This window comes from Ahaetulla prasina, chromosome 3 (assembly GCF_028640845.1).
Source record: "Ahaetulla prasina isolate Xishuangbanna chromosome 3, ASM2864084v1, whole genome shotgun sequence".
In the NCBI taxonomy this organism is placed as follows: Eukaryota; Metazoa; Chordata; class Lepidosauria; order Squamata; family Colubridae; genus Ahaetulla; species Ahaetulla prasina.
The window spans coordinates 209,948,509-209,972,804 of record NC_080541.1 but is presented as its reverse complement, the minus strand read 5'-3'; the positions used below and the strand labels follow the sequence as shown (position 1 = coordinate 209,972,804).

Here is a 24,296-nt window from a genome sequence, read left to right as displayed (position 1 = left end):
TGGGAGGGGCAGATATGGCGGAAGGGGGGGATCGTATCGACATAGGGGGTCACGCGTTCGATGTCTGCAGGCGATCGCGTGCCCCGATCCCCCTGACTTCTCCCGTTCCCCGGATGGTCAAGACCCTCAGAGCCTGGGCCTTCGTCTGATGTTATGCAACGCACGGTCCGTGGCCAATAAGGCCCCCCTAATACATGATCTGATACAGGGGGGTGCCACGGATATTATAGGCGTTACGGAGACCTGGTTGGGCACTGAAGGGGGTGTGCCCCTGGTTGAGATGTGCCCACCGGGTTTCCGTGCATTCCATCAGCCGAGGGCCCAGGGTAGGGGTGGAGGGGTGGCGGTTGCTATTAAAGAGAGTCTAGAGCCGAGGGAGACCACTGTACCTCAGATTGCCGGGTGTGAATCCCTCTTTGTGAGGTGGGGTCATAGATGTCAGATGGGCTTGCTGGTCGCGTACCTGGCTCCTTGCTGCGTGACAGCTGCCCTGCCCGAGCTCCTGGAGGTGCTTGCCGGGGTGGCAGTGGAGACCCCCAGACTTTTAGTCATGGGGGACTTTAACTTGCCATCTGCCGGCTCGTCATCGACGGTAGCTCGGGAGTTCCTGGCCTCCATGACGGCCTTGGACCTGACTCAAGTAGTGGATGGCCCCACTCACATCGGGGGAGGCACACTGGACCTGATTTTTGTCTCTGGTCAGTGGTTGAGAGATCTGGACTTAAAGGAAATAGTCACTGAACCTTTGTCATGGTCAGATCACTCTTCTTCGCGTGGCCTTCCTGACCGCTACCCAACACCGCAGGGAGACGGAACCATTACGGTGGTACCGCCCCAGGCGCCTGATGGACCCAGAGAGGTTTCGGACGGAGCTTGGGCCACTTCCTGAGGGTCTGGCTCACGGCACGGCAGAGGAACTAGCTGCAGCCTGGGAACGGGCTGCGGCTGGGGCTTTAGACCGTGTCGTGCCTTTGCGACCTCTGACCCGGCGCAGATCCCAACCGGCTCCTTGGTTCTCCGAGGAGCTGAGGGGATGAAACGCCGGAGAAGACGCCTAGAGAGTTCCTGGAGGTCCAGCCGCTCAGAGGCTGATCGGACACTAGTTAGATCCTATACCAGGACCTACCTAGTGGCACTGAGGGAAGCGAGGCGTTCCTCGCCTCCTCCTCATTGCGCCGGCAGATAACCGCCCAGCTGCCCCAGCCTGGGTGACCCGCCTCCTTCACCAGGGGAGCGGGATGACCCGCTATGGGGACGTGCTGAGGAGTTTAACGGTTATCTATACGATAAAATCGCTCAGCTTAGGGACGGTCTGGACCAAAATTGTGGCGATTCAGACGGGGTATCTGAGGCGGTCTTGGTGATGTTGTGTGGGATGAGTTTGACCCTGTGACTCCGAGGACATGGACAGGTTGCTGGGTAGATTGAATGCCACCACGTGTTTACTGGACCCGTGCCCTCCTGGCTGGTGCTGGCCACTCAGGAGGTGACACGAGGCTGGCTCCAGGGATTACGAGTGCTTCCTTGTTGGAGGGAGTCTTTCCGGCCGCCTTGAAAGAGGCGGTGGTGAGGCCCTCCTCAAGAAGCCTTCCTGGACCCGGCTGTTTTAGGTAATTATCGTCGGTCTCCAACCCGCCGCGGCGAAGGTTGTAGAGAGTATGGTGGCATATGAGTTTCCCCTGCACCTGGAGGAAACTGTCTATCTGGACCCGCTCCAGTCCGGCTTCCGACCCGGTTACAGCACTGAGACGGCTTTGGTCGCGTTGGTGGATGATCTCTGGAGGGCCAGGGATAGGGGTTATTCCTCTGCCCTGGTCCTATTAGACCTCTCAGCGGCTTTTGATACCATCGACCATGGTATCCTGCTGCGCCGGTTGGAGGGGTTGGGAGTGGGAGGCACCGTTTATCGGTGGTTCTCCTCCTATCTCTCCGACCGGTCGCAGACGGTGTTGACGGGGGGGCAGAGGTCGACCCCGCGGCGCCTCACTTGTGGGGGGGCGCCGGGGGCGGTTCTCTCGCCCCTTCTGTTCAACATCTATATGAAGCCGCTGGGTGAGATCATCAGTGGCTTCGGTGTGAGGTACCAGCTGTACGCTGATGACACCCAGCTGTACTTTTCCACACCGGGCCACCCCAATGAAGCTATCGAAGTGCTGTCCCGGTGTCTGGAAGCCGTACGGGTCTGGATGGGGAGAAACAGGCTCAAGCTCAATCCCTCCAAGACGGAGTGGCTGTGGATGCCGGCATCCCGGTACAGTCAGCTGAGTCCGCGGCTGACTGTCGGGAGCGAGTCATTGGCCCCGATGGAAGGGGTGCGTAATTTGGGCGTTCTCCTGGATGCACGGCTGTCTTTTGAAGATCATTTGACGGCCGTCTCCAGGAGAGCTTTCCACCAGGTCCGCCTGGTGCGCCAGTTGCGCCCCTTTCTAGACCGGGATGCCTTGTGCACAGTCACTCACGCCCTTGTGACGTCTCGTCTGGACTACTGCAATGCTCTCTACATGGGGCTCCCCTTGAAGGGCATCCGGAGGCTGCAGTTGGTCAGAATGCAGCTGCGCTGGTGATAGAGGAGCCCTCGTGGCTCCCGGAGTGACACCTATCCTGCGCAGGCTGCCCTGCCTACCTGTGGCCTTCCGGGTGCGCTTCAAGGTGTTGGTGAACGTCTTTAAAGCGCTCCATGGCATAGGGCCGGGTTACTTACGGGACCGCCTGCTGCTACCGAATACCTCTCACCGACCCGTGCGCTCTCACAGAGGGACTCCTCAGGGTGCCGTCGGTAGCGACAGTGTCGTCTGGCGACACCCAGGAAGGGCCTTCTCTGTGGGGCCCCGCCTCTGGAACGAGCTCCCCAGGACTTCGTCAACTTCCGGACCTCCGAACCTTTCGCCGCGAGCTCAAAACTTACTTATTTATCTGCGCTGGACTGGGTTAGTTTTTTAAGTTATGGGTTTTAATGGTGATTTTATAGTTTAGGGTTTTATATCGGTCGTTTGACCGTTTTTAGTTTTAAATTGGCCGGTTAAATATTTCATTTTAAATGTATTTTAAATTTATTGTGTATCTATGTGTTTTAATAAGGCTGTACACCGCCCTGAGTCCTTCGGGAGAAGGGCGGTCTAGAAATCTAATTAATAAATAAATAAATAAATTCATTGTGCTTCTGTTTGTATCTGCCTGGCTACTTTGGTGAGGCTTACATAACTAAACAACTTGAAGATTTGTGCTAAATGTTTTTAGCTATCTAAGTAATTCAATTCCATGTGATGAGATGACTCACCTGCTTGAAACCCAGCAGGAACTGTAGTGGAACTGAGCAGCCTCTCAGCTGGTTGTACAAAAATATGTCACATGATTCTAAGTATACTCAGAAATAGGTTCCTGTTGCTTTCCGTAACGCTTACTCTCAACTAAGCATGTGGAGAAGTTAAAGAATGTGAGGAAGGAATTTCTATACCTTTAATTGAAAATAAGTAGGTTTTATTCAAATAATAATAGCACACATTACATCTTATAATGAGGGTGTTGGAAGTAAAATCAGATTATTTGCATACCCTTCAGTGTCAGATGAACAATGTGCAAAACCTGTAATTAAACTTGGGTTCATTCAAAATAATTATTTCATTGTTTTCCAGAACTTGGAATGCTTCCATTAATTACTGGTTTCTTTTCTTTTATTTATAGATCCTAGTAAATGTGGGCAATTTCTTTACATTGGAGTCTGTGTTTGTAGCACCGAGAAAAGGAATATACAGTTTTAATTTTCATGTAATTAAAGTCTACCAGAGCCAAACAATTCAGGTATGTTGAATTAAAGAATAATCTTTGAGGTTAGCATGGTTAATGTTTCTCTTTTTCCTTCCTTCCTTCCTTCCTTCATCCCTCCCATCATACTTATATTGGATATTAGCTTTAGTCTAAAAGCATCATGGTGGCTCAGGGGCTAAGACGCTGACCTTGTCGATCGAAAGGTCGACAGTTTAGCGGTTCAAATCCCTAGTGCTGCCGTGTAACGGGGTGAGCTCCTGTTACTTGTCCCAGCTTCTGCCAACCTAGCAGTTCGAAAACATGTAAAAAATGCAAGTAGAAAAGATAGGGGCCACCTTTGGTGGGAAGATAACAGCGTTCTGTATGCCTTTGGCATTGAGTCATGCCGGCCACATGACCACGGAGACGTCTTCGGACAGTGCTGGCTCTTCGGCTTTGAAACGGAGATGAGCACTGCCCCCTAGAGTTGGGAACGACTAACACGTATGTGCGAGGGGAACCTTTACTTTTTTAAAAGCATCATGTTGTAGGTTATTAAAAATATACAACATATCAAAATAATCCAATATAAACATGAATGAAACAATGGGAATAGCTACTGGTAAGAAAGACTAATAGATTTTAACAGAGAAATCAGATTACAGTCTTACATGCCCATTCTAGATATGGCAGCTTGTCCAAAATGACCAAGTTGAGTTTCATGTCACAATTTCTTCATAATTCACTCATCGAAGAGCATTAAATGCTAGGAATGCAATGCAGCCAAAATTAAGTTGGCACAGTTTCTCTATATACTCTTTCTAGAGTCTCAACATCTTTTATATTCCGGCAACCAAAGCTGGATGCAATAGTCTAAGTGTGACCTTAAGAACACAATATAAAGCTGAACTAACACTGCGTGATCTTGAAAAGCAGTACATACATCTAAGAAATATTTTATAAAACATTATCCAGAGAGCTTGTCTATATCTAAAGGCATCAGACCAGCGGTGAAATCCAATTTGTTTTTACTACTGGTTCTGCGGGCATGGCTTGGTGGGTGTGGTGTGGCTTGGTGGGTATGGCAGGGAAAGGATACTGCAAAATCTCCATTCCTACCCCACTCTGGGGCCAGCCAGAGGTGGTATTTGCTGGTTCTCCAAACAACTCAAAATTTCTGCTACCGGTTCTCCGAACTGCTCAAAATTTCCGCTACCAGTTCTCCAGAACCTGTCAGAACCTGCTGGATTTCACCCCTGCATCAGACCTTAAAAACTTAGAAAGTTTGTTGAGATTCTTGTAAGCAGTTTCCTTTGTTGTTCTTTACCTATAGACAGACATCTTGCCAAATTAAAGCAGACTACATTCACCTTAAAACATATACTATGGAAACTATTAGGGAGCAGGTGTCTTCACCCTCTCTCTCCTACATTAAGAGAAGCACTTTTCTTGCTTCTCTGAAATGTAGCCCTTCCTCCTGGGAATCCAGAAAACATTCCATCAAGGTACCACCTGTGTTATTTCTTTCTGTAGCCCTGAGCAACTGTGAGATCCATGGAAACTCCCAGAATTCTTAACAATGGCCATGTGGAGTGGGGAATTTTGGGAGTTGAAGTCTATATGTGCTAAATATGTCATTTTACAAAACACTGATTTATAGGAACAGATGTAAATAATAAAAGGCCACCCCCAGTTATATAGCTTACACAATTTGGAAAACCTCAATACAATGCAAGGGGCCAGGATAGCTCAGGCTGTTAAGAAGCCTGTTATTAGAACACAGTAGCCTGCAATTACTGCAGGTTCAAGCCCGGCCCAAGATTGACTCAGCCTTCCATCCTTTATAAGGTAGGTAAAATGAGGACCCAGATTGTTGTGGGGGCAATAAGTTGACTTTGTAAAAAATATACAAATAGAATGAGACTATTGCCTTATACACTGTAAGCCGCCCTGAGTCTTCGGAGAAGGGTGGGATATAAATGTAAACAAAAAAAAATGCAGTTTTTAAAAGTTCAAAATGCAATGTTAAAATCTGAAATGCTACAGAACAGAGATAAATCTTTAGCTGGAAGAGCTGAGAATTGCCAAGCCAATTCCTGGGATGAGTGGTATTCTAGAAGGGAAATGCCATAGCTTAGAAAAACTTCTGCCTCTGTAGTCATTGGCCTCATTTCACTGACAAGTGTTATTCCAATAGTTTCACTGAAGAATCCTTAAGTGCCTGAGGGCATAGATAAGTATGGTTGGGAATATTCCTTTAGTCTCACTGGTCCTAAATAATTATAGTCTTTACAGGTCAGCACCAAAACTTTGAACTAAGGCCAGAAATGGACAGGAAATAATTGTGGCACAACTGCGGTGGTATAACAATTTTGCATGAAACGTCATTGGCTATTGATAAATGTTCTCAAGAATGAATTTTTAAGCAGAGATATATAGGGTTGAATCATAACAAATCTAGAGCAATGGACCAGAAATTCTTAGAGAAAATAACATTAGGACTGCAGATCATTTCCCTTGAAATACGAAGCCAGCTTTCTAAGATAATGTCTTACACTTTTGTATGTTTAGAAGGCACAAAGTGATACCATATTCATGAAGTTGGTTTGTTTTGGACCCCTGGCCAAAATGACTTGCCTCCAGAAGTTGTGGGTGTTCCAACACTGGAGGTTTTGAAGAAGTCATTTGTCTGACGTTGTATAGGGTTTCTTGCTTGAGCAGGGGTTTGGATTAGAACAGGGGTCTCCAATCTTTGCAACTTTAAGACTTGTGGACTTCAACTCCCAAGCAAAGTTGGCTGAGGAACTCTTAAAGTTGCCAGGGTTGGAGACCCATTAAAGTCTTAAGTTGCTAAGGTTGGAGACCCCTGGATTAGAAGACCTCCAAGGTCCCTTTCAATTCTGTTGTTCAGCTGGCTAGTCACTCATGTTTAGTCCATTGTTTTCCAGGAGCCAAGGAGTTATAAAGGCAGTGATTAGACTTTGACGGATTGCTAGAAGTTTTGGTGTGTGATGATAGTTTAAAAGCATCTTTCATTTCTACTTCAGAATCATTGCAGATGATAAACATCATGGTGGAAGACATACTAAATACTAGTTGTGGGCTTCACTTTTAAACTTCTCATATTTCTGCAACCAACTGCCTCTTAAAAAAGAAGAAGCAGGCAAGATGAGCTATGATAAGGAGGTGGAACGGCATCTGGGGAAATGAACGGTCAACAGAGCATGCCTCTCCTAGGCTTATAATGCCTATCTTCATTTCACTGAATATATTACTGCAATAGCTTGAGAGCAATTTCATCGTAATCTGTTCCTGTATTGCCTGAGCTCATGAGTCTACAGCCCATGCCTCTGAAATGGCGAGAATTGAAGTTAGCAAGGCATGAAGCCTGGAAATAGAGAATTCCTTTATGAAAGCATTAACCAGGTGGCCATAACAACCAATTTTGAAAAAAGCCTGGCTTCCTTCCTCTGCAATGGGAGAAAGAAATTCAGGTTTTTTGAATCGTGCATATATAGGTAGTCCTTGACTTCCACCAGTCTGTTTAGTGACTGTTACCACAGCACTGAAAAAAAGTGACTTAAGATCATTTTTTACACATATGGCCATTGCAGCATCCCCCATGGTCATGTGATTTACATGCATATGCTCGACGACTACCCTGTTTCCTCGAAAATAAGACCCAACTGGGAAATAAGGCCTTGCATGATTTTTCAGGATGTACGTAATATAAGCCCTACCCTCAAAATAAGCCCCAGTTAAGATCATCAGCAGATGGAGGTGTTTAGTACTGTGTTTTCCCCAAAATAAGACCTAACTGGAAAACAACCCAATGCATCTTTTGGAGCAAAAATTAATATAAGACCCGGTCTTATTTTGGGGAAACACGGTAGTTCATATGTGGGACAGTTGCAATGTCCCAGGGTCATGTGATCAACTTTGGTAACTTTCTGTCTAGGAAAGTCAATGGGGTAAGCCAGATTCATTTAACAACCATGTTACTTAACCTAACAGCTGCAGTGATTCACTTAACAAACATGGCAAGAAAAGTTGTACGATGGGGCAAAACTCCCTTAACAAATTTCTCACTTATCAACATACATGTTGGGCTCAATTATGCTCGTATGTTGAGGACTATTTGGATACACGTAATCTGACTGTTCTGTCCCCCCACCTTACCTAAGAAAATACACACGCCGAAGCAATTTATTTACAAGTTGACCTGGTTTCCTTTGGCAGAGGAAAGTTCTGGCAGCTACTCTCCAAGTGCCTGCCAAGTTTCTTATCAGGAGACAGCGTGTTTGCAGTTTGTTGCTGGGGCAACCAGGAGTCTAAAGAATGGTCAAGAGTTACTCACGAAAATCCAAGCCTTAAATCCAAAAACTGTCTGAAGCTCACACAATGCAGTTTTTGTCTGTCACAGGGGCTACAGAGCAACTCCACCCACTTTTATCCCCTGTGGGGTGTGGCTCAGTGACTCAGCACTCTCTGGGCCTGCCATATCTCTTCCTTTGCTGCGCACGCCTCTCTCTCTGACGCTGTCTGGGATCAATCCTCGCCCTCTGTCGGTGGGGGCTCTGACACGCCGTCTTCCTGGCCTTCAGCTGGCACCTGAGGTGTTGTCAGAAAGGAAGGACCTGGAGAGGGAGGCCTTGTCGGCTCCTCCTCCTCACTCTCTGAGTCATCCTCCTCCAGGAGGCCAGGCTCGGGAGCCGGAGTCACAACACTGACTCTTCGTTTGCTAGAGGATGCTTTTCTATCCTTTAAGTTGGGTGACAACAATAAAGACATTTTATATATTCAAGCTGAATCTTAATTTTTTTCTGAGCGCATCAGGATCTGGCAGGAGCTTTTGCAGGCACCTGAGGGCTGCATTGACAGAGGTTACAGCTCTCCTCAGGAGATATATACACACACACACACACACACACACACACACACACACACACACACACACATATATATATATCACCCTTTTCACTCCCAGTTTCTGCTTTTCAAGAAATTAAAATTAAGAATCAATATGAAGGGCAACATGCATTGATAGAGGGTGGTGTGTGTGTTGTGGGAGAAGAGTAAACTGACACGGATAGAGATTTACTGTGAATTTGCATATGTTTCCCCATGCATTCCTTAAAATGCATTGTTTAAAAATGAGAGCCAGTTTGGTATCGTGGTTAAGGTGCTGGCCTAGAAATCAGGAGACTGTGAGTTCTAGTCCTGCTTAGGCATGAAAGCAGGCTGGATGACTTTGAGCCAATCACTAGGAGATTGTGAGTTCTAGTCCTGCCATAGGCATAAATGCCAGGTGAGTGACATTGGGCCAATAACTAGGAGTCTGTGAGTTCTAGTCCCACCTTAGGGATAAATGCCAGGTGGGTGACTTTGGGCCAGCCACTCTTTCAGCCCAATCCAAGGTTGTGGTTGTGAGGAAAATAGGAGGAGGAAGATGTATTAAGTAAGTTTGCTGCCTTAACTTATTAATAAAGTAATGAGTGGAATAAAAAATGAATATATAAATAAAATAAATAGAAGCCCCTCCATTCCTCTGGCATTGTACCCCCGAGACATCTGCAGCATAAATTCAAAGAATGCAGCTGAAAGAACACAACGAAAGCTCAATCTCTTTTTTTTTCTTTACAATCCTTGTAAAAAAAAAAAAAGTTGGGACTTTGATTACCCTCTTCCCCAGTCCTTTTTATGCTATATTATAGTAGTGGCCAAAATTGTGGAAACCTTTTAGGAAAAGTGTATCCTTCAGGTTTGATGGCTAATAACACTATTTGGGGGGGGGCATTTCAAGATAATCGTATTCCACTGCTGGAATGGCCTGGGAATAGCCCAGTTGAAAATCTATAGAGCCAACTAAAGAAACTTGTTAGTCAGAAGCGACTCAGCAATAAAACCCAGTTAATAGAAGTCATCATTCAATCTTGGTTTCACATTATAATAGCTGCAGAGCTAAAAGACTTGCTTCACTCCATGAGAAGACGTTGTAAGGCCATAATTCATGCTAAAGGTTACCCAACTAAGTATTAACTGACATGGTGATAATTTTTGTATATCTCGTTTTTTCTATGTTGATAATTTTTATATATCTCGTTTTTCCTACGTGTTTCACTTTTCTTCTTTATACTGTAACTGCTATTCTTCATAATAGCAAACCCTTCATAAAAGTTATTGCATTACATTCTTGATTAAATTATCTTTCCACTGATATATGAATTTATGGTACTACTCCCCCCAAAAATGGTGTTATTATCTAGTTTTAGAAAATACACTTTTCCCAAAAGATTTCCATAATTTTGGCCACTACTGTATACTGAAAGCTAGGAGAATAAATGATAGCTTTAAGAATGACTTACATACAATTTGTAAGTCAATCTAATTAATTCTTTCCATTCCTGATGTTTGTGCTTTGGAAACTACTTTTCCACAGAGAAAAATAAATAGGATCCAAATATATCTGTTTCCTTGCAGAGACAAGAAGTGTTCAGAAAAGGCATTTTCCAGGGGAAGATCAGCTGGCGGTTTATTTATTTATTTATTTAGTGTATGGCAAATACATGGACTTATAGTGGTTCAAATGTTAATGTCCAGTCCACCTAGCCATTCAAGGACAGGGTGGTCTATGTTGAAAAAAAAAATCAAGCATTGGGCTGGTGTAAGCTCTTGATGGACATTCAGATCAGAGGTGGGTTTCAGCAGGTTCTGACCAGTTCTGGAGAACCGGTAGCGGAAATTTTGAGTAGTTCGGAGAACCAGTAGGAAAAATTCTGACTGGCCCCGCCTCCATCTATTCTCTGCCTCCGAAGTCCCAGCTGATCGGGAGGAAATGGGGATTCTGCAGTAACTTTCCCCCAGATTGGGGAGGGAGTGAAGATTTTATAGTATCCTTCCTCTGCCACGTCCACCAAGCCACACCCGCAGAACCGGTAGTAAAAAAATTTGAAACCCACCACTGATTCAGACACAATGTGATTGATATTTTGTCGAGGAGCACCACAGTCACACTGAGGGGTAGAGACAAGACCCCACTTAAACAGTGAGTCCTGGCAGATACCGTGTTCGGTATGGATCCTGTTCAGAGTTGAATAATGCTGGCTAGGAAGGTCAAAACCTGGCACCTTTTGTGTAGGGTCGTCTATGTAACTGCCTGTATCTGGGCGTTCAGCAGCCCATTTGGCTTTCCACTGTGTGTTGATGTCAAAGTTGTTAGACAGCTGTTGAGCGAGTGCCAGAGAGGGCTTCCTGGATGTAAACATTTGGGGGTGAAGGGGTTTAACAGCATTTTCTATCCTTTCTCTATTTCAAATGACAAAACTTAATGGAATGTAGTATTTAATTTGGGACGCAGCATTGTCAGTATAGAAGCCATTTTAACGTATGTAGGACTCAATGGGATTTGTTAATTTTCCAGATGATTATCTGATGATTGAATAAATATGTATTTAAAAGTTCAATTATCATATCATACAGATGCTCGCATTTCCCCTCAGTCTCAGAAAAATTGCAGTCCAATTCCAACTATTCTCCTTGTGCCTGAAATTGTATGTTGTTATTGGTCACAGCTAAGAGGTGTAAACAGTTCTTTGCACATGAGGATTTCATACATGAAAGCATTAATATTGTCTCACTTTAGCCGGTGAAGGATGACTTTATGCAACTGCAGTTTAGCTCTCATGTAGAAACTCATACAATTCTTTAAATATTTATACCACACTATTCATGAAGGTGATTTTTTCAATGATTGCTAAATTCTGTGGTTTTGTTTGTGTGTGTGCATATGTATGTATATATACATATTTGTTTTCTGAGGTTTTCACGTCACCAAGACACTTCCAATTTTACTTGGGAGAAAACCTGAACAACCAAAGACCTACATATATACATATATGTATATTTGTTTTCGTAGGTTTTCATGGGTATAGGTATGTAGGTCTTGGCATTTTCGGGTCTTTTCCCGTGTAAGATTGAGAGTATCTTGGTGACGTTTCGATGAGGTCTTACTCATCATCTTCAGACTGGTGTCTTCGGCTTCGTGCTTCTCGAGCTATAGTATATAGTATTTATATTGTTTTTAAGTTTGTGTTAGTTGCCAAGAATCATGTTAGTAGGATGGACGGTCATATCAATCAATCAATCAATCAATCTGAGACCCTAGAGTTGGTTACCACCAATTCTAATTCTGAATGTGACAAAATGAGAACATTATTACAAATGAAAAAAGTCAGGGGAATAGTATTTAATTTCACTGAATAGAGGTCAGCTTTTTTGTAGCCCCATTCACTTCTTCATACTGGGCTATATTTTGTTTCCCAGAATTACATCTAAAAACTATGTATGCTATTGGCTTCATCTTTCTTTCCAGTAATACCTGAAAAATTATTGCAATGAATTTGCCTAGCTTTTTCAAAAAGAAAATAACCTGTGTAATATAATGATCCCCAGGATCTACCCACTTTTTTTTCCTTTTGCTTATGCAGATACATAGTAATAACAACAGCACTTAGACTTACACACTGCTTTACAGTGCTTTACAGCCCTCTCTAAGCGATTCACAGAGTCAGCATATTGCCCCCAACAATTTTGGGCCCTCATTTTACCCACTTCGGAAAGATGGAAGGCTGAGTCAACCTTGAGCCTGGTGAGATTCGAACTATCAAATTGCAGGCAACTGGCAGTCAGCAGAAGTAGCCTGCAGTAGCATGCAATCAAATTCAGTTAATGCTTTGGCTCTGTTTTAATTTTTGGAATCATGTTGTATTTTTCTTACAAAAAATAATTAAATTTGACTTAGTAATAATATAATTGTAGCAGACAAATATGCCACGAGCAGTGGCCACCAGAGATATGGTCCGAAGGATCTGCTAAAGAATGCATAATTAAGAGCAGCTAGCATTAGTCAAGGATTGGTAATTCCTTGAGATCCCACTGGGTGTTTCTATCATCAGGTAGTCCTTGACTTATGAACACAGTTGAGACCAAAACTTCTGCTGCTAAATGATATGGTTGTTAAGTGAATCACACTTGATCTTAAGACCTCTTTTTCTGCAGTCTTAAGTGAGTCACACAGTCATTAAGTGAATCTGGCTTCTCCAGTGAACTTTGCTTAGCAAAAGCCCTCTGGGATGGTTGCAAATGTTTGATGGCAAATGTTGATGGCAAATGTTGCATTTAGATATGATTTTAAATGGAAAAAGTTTCCCTCCCAGCTCCAGATACATCAATATGCTGATCACAACCTATAAAGTTCATCCTGGCATAGAATTTAACTATCTAACAATCTATCTATTTTTGCTCATCCTGTATAATCAGCTAGAATGGTCTAGATCCTGTTGATCAAACGATGTCACCCAAGAAGTCCAGGGAAGTCTTGGTCAGGATGCCTTTCCTTTGGCATCTCCCTAGAGCAGGGGTATCAAACTTGATTTCATTGAGGGCCGCATGAGGGTTGTGTTCAACCTTGGGGGACCATAGGGGGGCGTGGCCATAGTGGGCATGGCCAGCTCAACATCACTTGTGTCAGGGGCTCCAGTGGTGGCCCAAGTGCTCTGCCAATGAAAACAGGCTCCCGATGTCTGTTTTTGATTGTGACGGCCTCCTGCAACACACTGCCAGTGAAAAAAGGCTGGGAAGTGGCTCAGGCTGCTAATGCAGCCTGTTATTAACACACAGCTGCCTGCAATTACAACTACTGCAGGCTCAAGTCCCACCAGGCCCAAGGTTGACTCAGCCTTCCATCCTTTATAAGGTAGGTAAAATGAGGACCCAGATTGTTGGGGGGGCAATAAGTTGACTTTGTATATAAATATACAAATAGGATGAGACTATTGCCTTATACAATGTAAGCCGCCCTGAGTCTTCGGAAAAGGGCGGGATATAAATTCAAATAAAATAAAAAATAAAAAAATTTAAAAAAAGTGCCTCAAAAAGAACTGGAAAAATGAGAACATACCATTGGAGGAGGAAACAATAAGGGAAATTCTGGACTGTGCTGAGATGGATAAATTAACAAAGGAGATAAAAGATAAGGAGGATACAGAATATTATATAGTAGGGAATAAATTGTATAATTGTATAGAAATTAGAAATGGTAAATGAGGAAAAAGGGGAAAAGTCACACAAAAAAAGAGGTAGTGCATGAAAAAAAATGTATTGTTATAATGACAGGTATGATGGAATTATATATAGAAATAAGGGATAATGGGACAAAAAGATAAGTATAATTAAAGAAAACGAGAGGGGGAAATGTAAACAATAGAGGATTACCCATATGAAGCTGATGTAAAGAAGGTGTATATGTTTTATGTTAGTGTTTATTATGTCTTGTTGTTTTTTAAAAAATAAAAAGTATAGAAAGAAAGAAAGAAAGAAAGAAAGAAAGAAAGAAAGAAAGAAAGAAAGAAAGAAAGAAAGAAAGAAAAAGAAAAGTACCTCAGGAGGGCCACCTGTGGTCCTCCCAACCTCCATTTTTGCTGGCAAGAACCGTGGGCTGGTTCTTCAATGTTTACAGAGCAGCTCCGCAGGCCAGATCTAAGCACCCCTCAGGCCGGATCTGGCCCCTGGGCCTTGAGTTTGACAACCCTGCCTTAGAGGTTGGTGACCCCTGTCATAGAGCAGAGGTCTTAGAGCAGGGGTCAACAACCTCAGGGACCACTAAATTGATAATTTTAAATCCCGTGGACCACTAATATGATCTGCCTAATGACCAGCTGGGTGAGCATGACTAGGTGGGCATATGACTGGGTGGGCATGGCCACCTCAATGTCACCTCAAGAGGCGCCTTGCCAGCCTCTCTACTCACCCCTCCCCTCCCAGCCACTCCTCCCCTCCCTGCCCGGGCTCCTTAGAGCCCCAAGAAGCAGTTGTTGGAGCTAAGCAGCCATCACACGAAAGAGTTGGCAAAACAGCTCAGTTCAAATTGGATCTAACCAGGAAGGAGGCTCAGTAGAAGCATCTCACTGAGGACTAGGAGCATAGGCTTTCCAAGCAGAGGGAAGACCTGTGGGAGTGCAAGGCCAGGTACCGGTGCCTGGAGGCTCAGCGGGCTGAGATGGTCAGCCAGTTCCAAGCCATGATGCAATCCCACTGGAATAAGGCCCTCGGCTCTTTGCCATCAGCGGCTCTTCCCTCCAGCCTTCAGCCAAAGCTCCACATTAGGAGGCTGAAGCAGACCCCAAGCTGGAATTTCTGCCCCTCTCGGACCCACACAAAAAGACCCTGAAGGGGGAGACTCTCTGCAGCAACACAAACATTCATTATACATATCTGTCCCAAGGGCTGTAGTTTGAGGACTCCTGATTTAGTGCAATATAACAAGTGCAAATAATTTTTCTGTGGACCACCAAAATTTTCTTGTGGACCACCAGTAATCCATGGACCACCAGTTGGTGACCCTGGTTTAGAGCATCACCCCAGACACCAGCATGGCCTCTACCTTAATTATTTTAACTATGCTTTTCCTCCAGACATTGCACTAAGGTGAATATAAGCTCCTTTAGGTTTCAGATGATTTTTTTCTTCCAGGATGCACATTGTTCTGTTCTCAATTTTGCTTGGTTTCCATTGCTTTTAATACTGTACCCAACCTAAAGTCTTCTAAAATTGGGTAGATTTCTCTATTATATAAGTATGAGAGGATGAAACAGATTTTTCTGAATCTATTTCAGGGTTTTATTTTGGGATATGTTACTGAGACTGCTTTTGTGTCACATAAATGACTTGTTCTGGAGATTCAGTTTTATTCCTTCGCTTGGATAGTTTTGATATAATTGACCATGGTACCCTTCCAGGCCATCAAAGTTGGGCTTTGGATGCTCAGTATCACAATAGTGTCAGTTCTTACTGTCAAGATGTGCTTAGGAAGAGATGCTTGGAAGCATGGAAGAAATCAGAATCCTTGAAGACCACCACCACCTCCTCCTCCTCCTTCCATATCCATCATCAGATGTTGGCGATCATGTTGGTGATCCTATTTTTATCAACAGCCACATGAAAAAGTGCTGTTGAGTTTTGTCCAAATCAGCCCCTTAGATTTTGAAGCCATGATGTCCTTCTTCTGCCTGGACTACATTTGCCTTCAATCTTTCCTTGAATACTGCCTAATCTTAATAATAGGCACAATGAGGATAAATAAATTGCAATTAAACCTAGATAAGATAGAGATTCCATTGATAAGGAGAAAGTCACATGCTCACCAGAAAGGGTGAGTTTGTTAATGCAGGGTGTTGTCTAGAAATTTACCAACGTTTGTAAAATGCAATTGGTGCAAAAGTGCAGCAGGCAAGCTGCTGGTTGTTGCTTGATGCAAGATACTGGAATCCTATGATACCTTATACTAAAATGTCTCCTGGCTACCATTTACTTACTGTCTCAGTTTAAATGCTGGTGTTGACCTTTCAAGCTCTAAATGACTTTGGACATGTTCGTTTATGGGGTTAGTTTTCTCTGATATTACAGTTTGTGAGGCTCTTTGGAGTATGCCATCTTTATAAGAAGCTTGGCTACTTAGTTTACAGACAAGGAGTTTCTTCTGTGTGACTCTCAGCTTTAAGGAAATGCAATTGCCTCTCACTTTCTCTCAATGTTTAAGAAAACGGTAAAACGTTTTGCTTAGCAACTGTTTCTTCTAACAATTATTTCTCATGTTGGTTTGGTTTTACATTTTTTTTGTATTTTGTAGTCTGCTTATTTTATGGTAGTGGATATGGTCTGAGAGTTGGAATAAACAGAAAGGTGGGATACACATCCAGGAAGAAACAAAACAAAGCTTTGGGGGATTAGGTAGCAACGTGCCTACCGTTCCTGTCCTAATGTTCCCTTTGATTGTATCCAATTCATAGTTATTTCATGCTTATGCTTATATATACTGTTGTGACAAATAAATAAATAAAAAAAAAATAGGTACTCATTTGTATGCAATTGGTCTTCAGTTGGTGAACAGTTTCCATGAGTGAAATGGGAAAGGACCAGTTCTAGGCTCTTTTGCATTCCTGCTCCCTCTTCTTAAAATGTGCTTGGAAGTTTACCCTTTCTCTGTAGATTCCAGATCCAATACATGGTTGGATACAACTACTTCCATAACCTAACATATCACTTTTTTAAAAAAATAGAATAGAATAGAATAGAATAGAATAGAATAGAATAACAGAGTTTGAAGGGACCTTGAAGGTCCTCTAGTCCAACCCCATGCCTAGGCAGGAAACCCTACACCACTTCAGACAAGTGGTTATCCAACATCTTCTTAAAATTTTCCAGTGTTGGAGCATTCACAACTTCTGCAGGCAAGTTGCTTCACTGATTAATTGTTCTAACTGTCAGGAAATTTCTCCTTAGTTCTAAGTTGCTTCTCTCTTTGATTATTTTCCACCCATTGCTTCTTGTTCTACCCTCAGGTGCTTTGGAGATTAGTTTGACTCCCTCTTCTTTGTGACAATCCCTGAGATACTGGAACACTGCTATCATGTCACCCCTAGTCCTTCTTTTTATTAAACTAGACACACCCAGTTCCTGCAATTGTTCTTCACGTTTTAGCCTCCAGTTCCCTAATCATCTTTGTTGCTCTTCTTTGCACACTTTCTAGAGTCTCAACATCTTTTTTTCATTGTGGTGACCAAAACTGGATGCAGTATTCCAAGTGTGGCCTTATCAAGGCATTATAAAGTGGTATTAACACTTCACACGATCTTGATTCTATACTTCTGTTTATGCAGCCTAGAACTGTGTTGGCTTTTTTGGCAGCTGCTGCACACTGCTGGGTCACATTTAAATGGTTGTCCACTAGGACTCCAAGATCCCTCTCACAGTTACTACTATTGAGCAAGGTACCACATATATGGCACCTGTGTATTTTGTTTTTCTTGCCTAAATATAGAACCTTACTTTTTTCACCATTAAATTTCATTTTGTTAGATAGCGCCCAATGTTCAAGTCTGTGAAGATCCTTCTGTAAAAAAATGAACTTGCCTTCTGTTATTACTGCTTTGCTTTCAAGAATTAGGTATTCACTGTTTAGTTTCACTGTCATCTTTCATCCCTAACCCTGATGAATTTAGATTCTTTTATTATAAGTTCACATGTCATGGATATTGGCTCTTCTGATTCCATTTTTATTTATTCCCACCAATGCTGCATATTATGTTAGTTTGTTTAATGGTTTATTTCCCCATTTTTCCACTTTCCTTTTAAAAGCTTTCTTTCCTTTTGTACTTTCCTTTTTTTTATTGGCATCATTTCAAAACTGCTTATGCCTTTTCTAGTCTGTATTGTGTATTTATTTGAACTCCTATTATGTTTAAAATAATTTCTAAGCTCCCTGAAGCAGTCTTACATTTCTGTCTGTTCCTTTTATATGCCATCTAGTTAAACTTCTCCTTTTAAAGAAAAAAAAAATAAAATCTTCCATTTGAAATTAAATAAGATTCTTTTGAACTTTCCGGGCTATTTTCCAATTCCCTAGGATGTTGTATTTGCTACTATTTCACTATTTCATGGAAATTCAGTGATATTTTTTTTTATTTACATTTATATTCCGCCCTTCTCCGAAGACTCAGGGCGGCTTACAGTGTATAAGGCAATAGTCTCATTCTATTTGTATATTTACAAAGTCAACTTATTGCCCCCCCAACAATCTGAGTCCTCATTTTACCTACCTTATAAAGGATGGAAGGCTGAGTCAACCTCGGGCCGGGCTTGAACCTGCAGTAATTGCAGGCTGCTGTATTCTAATAACAGGCTTCTAACAGCCTGAGCTATCACGGCCCTTACAACTGGAGACAAGTTGATGCTTACAACTTGTCTTACAACTCCAACCTTACAACTCCAATTCCCAAATTGGAGACAAGTTGATGCTTACAACTTGTCTCCAATTTGGGAATAATTTAAGATTATATCAAGAGTCATCTCCCTGCTGCGCTTGCTGCTCACTTATTTGGCAGGTTGTCCACCGAACCAAGTGAGACTTATTTCTTGGAAATAAATAGAAGAATCTTGCAAAATTAGTATTGCAAGGCACAACAATTCGTCAAATCTACAACAGTTGGGAAAAGTCCAGTTCAATGTTAAGCATGTATATATGTCTGCTGCTCTACCTTCTAGGAATGATATAAATTTGTATTTGACCAGTTAGTTTAAGAGTCACTAGGTAATTGATTCTTAAAATATTTTCAGTTCTTCCTTTGGTAAAGATTACCATCTGCCTTTGGTAATTTAAAACAGAAGAAACAGAACAGGTAATTCAAAACAGAAGAAACTGATTTATATCAAGTCTATCAATTCAACTAATTGTAGTACCTTCATTGGCCTTCACTGAACTTTATAAAACTAAGCAGGGTTAGATCTAGTTAGAGCTCTCCCTCCCTCCCTCCCTCCCTCCTTCCCTCCCTCCCTCCCTCCCTCCCTCCCACATTTATCTATCATCTATCATTTTCCTTTCCTTTCCTTTCCTTTCCTTTCCTTTCCTTTCCTTTCCTTTCCTTTCCTTTCCTTTCCTTTCCTTTCCTTTCCTTTCCTTTCCCTTCCCTTCCCTTCCCTTCCTCCTTACCCTTCTCTTTCACCCTTCCATCTTTCCTTGTCTCCCCTTTTATTTCCTCCAATTTATATAGCTATCAATCTTGGAAGCAAGCAGCTCTGACCATTGCAACTCTGAGTAGTGTACAACAGAGCTAAAAACAGTCAATAAATACATGAAAAATATAAAATCCAAAGTAAAACAAAGAACAATAGACAAAGGGCTATTAAAATTAAAGGAGCCACCTGCATAGTTCTGTGACTTAAACTTTTTCTAAGTTATGGTTTGTTTAGCTATAATTTGCGAAATGAAACTCAGTCAGCTCTGCTTACACAGCACAGCAAGGCTAAGCTTTACAAATTATTTTGACTGAGTTTCCAAAATATGCTAAACCAATTTATGGCTCACTGACACAGATTAGTACGGTGTTTATTTTCTTCCAAAACTATGGGACTTTGTGGCTTCCTATTACTAGAATTTGTGGCTCCTTATTAGCAGAATAATGTACTACAGTATGGTTTATCTATGAATTGTCTTCTATTGATTTTCACTGTACTACTAATTTGTGATTAAATAAAGATAGACTCTTTAGTACTGAGTGTTCTGCTTCATGTAATCTTAAGGTTTCTAAAATTCAAATATATCTGTTTTATTATATATATATACATATAATGTGTGTGTGTGTGTTTGTGTGTGTATTACATTTTTACTGAGGAATCTTTTCCCTCCGTTATCTTTATATACTCTTGATGGCAGATGTGGCAAAGTGTATGTGTGTAAATTTGCCTATGTATTTTATGAACATATTCATAAAAGGATTGTTTTGCAATTTTTCAAAAATCAAACACCCATGGAAGAATGAATTTGGGGGAAAATGTTGATGCAGCAAGAACTGAAACTGAGAAAGGGGAATATTTGTAGCTCAGGGTTGAAATGAAGGGTCCTTGGTGCCTGTCGAAGATTTCTTCAGAGGTGCTGAGATTGCAGTTCCAAAATTCCTTGCCAGCATGATGTTTTGGGGAATTCTGGTGACTGCATTCCAACATAGTCCTTTTCAAATCTACTAGATATATTTATTTTATTGATTTCTATCCCACTTTTATTACTTTAACGAATAATTCAAGACAGTGAACATATCCAGTGTATTTTTCTCCTTCTATTTGTCCCACAACAATCCTACGAGGTAAATTGGGCTGAGAGAAACTGACTGGCCTGAAATCAGCCAGTGGCTTTCATAGGTAAGAAAGGACTTGAACTGATGGTTTCCCGCTTTCTAGCCTAATGCTTGTACTACAAGGCCAAACTGGCTCTCCTGAGAGATTCTAGAATATGGCTACTCTGAATCTCTTCCCCTCTTCCCCATCCTGCTTGGATCTGCCCAGTCTTTTAATTTGGGCTTTTCTCTGATGGAATTTACTGTTTCCTCTCTGGAAAACTCTATAGTACCAAAATATTCATCAGACTTTTAAAAGAATAAAAAGATAAATGTTTTCCCTCTCCAGTTGTTTCTGACTCTAGGGGACAGTGCTCATCTCTGTTTCCTAGTTGAGGCAATCAACATTGTCCAAAGACATGTGGCCAACATGATTAAATGGCAAGGCGCACAGAATGCTGTTACTTTCCCACCAAAGTGGTACCTATTTATCTACTTGCATTTGCATGCTTCGAACAGTTAGTTGGCAGGAGCTGGAACAAGAATGGGAGCTCACCCTATCATGCAGAAACTTGTGTTTTGATCTGCCAACCTTTGGGTCAAGAAGCTCAGTATCTTTACCCAGGGGTCCCCAACTGAGCTGTTCAGAACTGGGCCACAGAAGTGATGGGCACATGTGTGCATGTGTACTCCATTTGTCCGGCAGGCCCACATGCCCACCACTACCACAAATGAAGCTGTGTGTGTGCACTTGCTGGCCATTTGCACAGAATCATCACTTCTCCATTTCCTGCTGGTCCAAAAAGCCAGAAAGGTTGGGGAACTCTGTCTTAACCTCTAGGCCACCATACCCTCCTTTAAAAAGATAGCATACCATTTTTTATATATATATTCAAATTCCAGCAAAGCAAATTCCAGTTGAACATCAGGAAAAATTCTATAAAGGGTCAACAATCAAAACAAAATGGTGGGTTCCCTTTATCACGATATTTTTTTTTTTAATTTATTTATTTATTTATTTATTTATTTATTTATTTATTTATTTATTTATTTATTTATTTTGTCACAACAGTATATATAAGCATAAGCATGAAATAACTATACAATATATAAGTATATATATAAGTATGAGTATGCAATAACTAGATTAATTGGATATAACGAAAGGAAACAATAGGAGAGGAATGGTAGGCACGCTTGTGCTCTTATGCATGCCCCTTACAGACCTCTTAGGAATGGGGTGAGGTCAATAGTAGTGTTGTGTCTGCGCCCCCCCAGCCGGGCCTCCTGCCAGAAAGTGACTTGGAGCCAGGCCTCCTGCCAGAAAGTGACTTGGAAAGTGAGGGGAAAGGGCTGTCAGGACTTACCTCGGGAGCACTGGCTTCCCTGGCTCAGCTCCAGGAGCTAGAAGCAGGCCAGGTGGAAGAGATAACAAGGCCTTCGTCCCCTGATTCTTTCCGCCCCCCAGGCCACGCCTCCAGACCCAGCTGATGGCAATCAGGCTTGGTTGGACCCTAGGTTTCGTAGGCAGGAGAGGAGGGAACAACAGAAGCAGGGGTGGGGCAGGCCTAGGAAGTGCTGAGTCGTGGAGCCACACTCCACAGGATATAAAGGCAGCCAGAGGTGCTGTGCCTCTTCGTAGCAGGCAAATTAACTGCTGAACTAAGAGCTGAAGTACTGTTTGGCGTTGAGGGAGATAACGGAGCCACTTGGCAGACACTCGCTCTTTTGCTGCCAGGGCTGATAGTGCCGGCTAATTAAGCCATCGCTTGGACGGAGGCGAGGGAGGACAGAACAAGTAGACAGTTTTTTGTTAGGGTTAGGGTTAGTTCAAAGAGGTAGATAGCTATTTGTCACAAAATCTTAATTTAGATGTCTGCATGGAATGCGCGATGATTTAGATTTGGTATGCCTTCTAATTCTATAATGAGATATCACATGGGACGCTTTCAGCAGTGAGCATAAGAATCTAAGAAAAGCCCTGCTGGATCTCATGTCCACATATCTCTATTAGATTTCCACTTACCCATCAGTTTACAATATGCACATGTGGAGATAGATGAATCTAATTATCTTGATAGGAAGATAAATGAACCAAGGTACAATTTAATTGTTGCACATGTACAGTTGCATGTCTAAGTAACTGCTAAGGAGCTATTGAAAAAGTAGAGGAAGGCAAGCAGTGTAGCATGCCAGTTTTTAGATTCATTTTATAGTTTTCCTAAATAACATTGAGATCATAGCTAAGCCACAGTACAATAGGAACATGGAAAGAGGAATATGCTGGGGAGGACCAAGAGATGTGCCTTCTCTATCCTAGATCCTGGCCTTTGGAACTTTCTCTCTTCAGAGATTAGGCCAACTTTAATCTTGTTGGCCTTTCGTAATGCCATGAAAACCTGGTTATGTGACCAGGTTTGGGGTCTTGAGGATGCTAATGCTTCTGTTTCATGGCTGTATTAATACCTATGGCAATAGTTTATGGCCGTATATATTTTTTAATGTTTTAATGTTTTTTTTATGATATACTTCACCCAGAGTCACTTCTTGAGATGGGTGACTATGGAAATCAAATAAATATTCTTTCATTCCTACAACTAATTTGCTGTCTGTCTTTCTACTTTCATCCCTCCCATATTCAGTTTACCTAATTGTTTATTCCTGCTACTTCTGAAAAGATGTTGAAATTGGCAAATAGTGTCTAGGCTGCACTGGCCTTCTAATGACCCTTCCTACCAGTGGTGGAATTCAATTTTTTTTACTACCGGTTCTATGGGCATGGCTTGGTGAGCCTGGTGTGGCTTGGTGGGCGTGGCTTGGTGGGTGTGGCAGGGGAAGGATACTGCAAAATCCATACTCCCTCCCCACTCCTGGGAGAAGGATATTGCAAAATCTCCCTTCCCACTCCACTCTGGGGCCAGCCAGAGGTGGTATTTGCTGGTTCTCTGAACTACTCAAAATTTCCGCTACCAGTTCTCCAGAACCTTTGAATTTCACCCCGCTTCCCATCAACCTTAGCAGTATTGGATGGCTATGTTTTAACTTGAGTCTTTTCAGGATTTTTAAATTTTTATTATTTTTGGCAGGTGAACTTGATGCTTAACGGGAAACCAGTCATTTCAGCTTTTGCTGGGGACAAAGATGTCACTCGTGAAGCTGCCACAAATGGAGTCCTACTCTACCTAGACAAGGAAGATAAGGTCTACCTTAAACTGGAGAAAGGTAACCTGGTTGGCGGATGGCAGTATTCCACGTTTTCTGGCTTCTTGGTCTTTCCCCTGTAAAATCAATCGCCTTGTGACTTTCACCTAGGTGTGGACCAATCATTGCTTCTGTTCTCTGAAGACCATCTTCTCATCCTCTGGATTGATTTTTCTTTCTTGGTTTCTCATGGGTGAAATCTGGATTCTATTGTATGGCATTTTGACCCTCTTTGAATTCATCCTGAGATTTCAACCAATTTTGTGTGTTTAAATACAGGACATTGGAAGCAAGACTTAAAAGCGGACAATACGTATCTATGCTTGATGTTACAGAATGAAGCTGCTTGCAAGATTCATTCCAGGTTCCTTAACTGGACATATTGGATTTGTGGGAGAAGTCAATAATTATAGTTGCCTCTTCCCTCCCATCCCCCGATTCCATTTTTAAAAGACTGGCAACCAGGTCTATAATTTAAGAATTTCTGGATCAAAACTTCAATCAAGATGAACACATAGCTGCCAAAGAACTGTTCATTAATATATGAATTATATCTTTCTTCCCCTTGTGGTAAAAATTAACATAAATTCATGCTGCTCGGTTGCAAAGGAAGAGTTACTGATAAGCATTTGACTTCATTAATTTTCGTGTATTCTGTTTCTGGAAGAGTCACACATATGTTTTCCT

The 24,296-nt window shown here is 42.3% G+C and overlaps 1 protein-coding gene across 1 annotated transcript in view; it reads left to right on the top strand.

The window, feature by feature from the left end:
• The window catches only part of CBLN4 (cerebellin 4 precursor), a 33,961-nt gene extending 10,269 nt beyond the window's left edge, over positions 1-23,692 (top strand). Inside the window, exons 2-3 of the mRNA XM_058177956.1 lie at positions 3,682-3,798; positions 23,495-23,692. Of these exons, the coding sequence (XP_058033939.1) occupies positions 3,682-3,798; positions 23,495-23,692 (315 nt within the window). The remainder of the gene's footprint in view (positions 1-3,681; positions 3,799-23,494) is intronic.
• Positions 23,693-24,296: the final 604 nt, after the last annotated feature.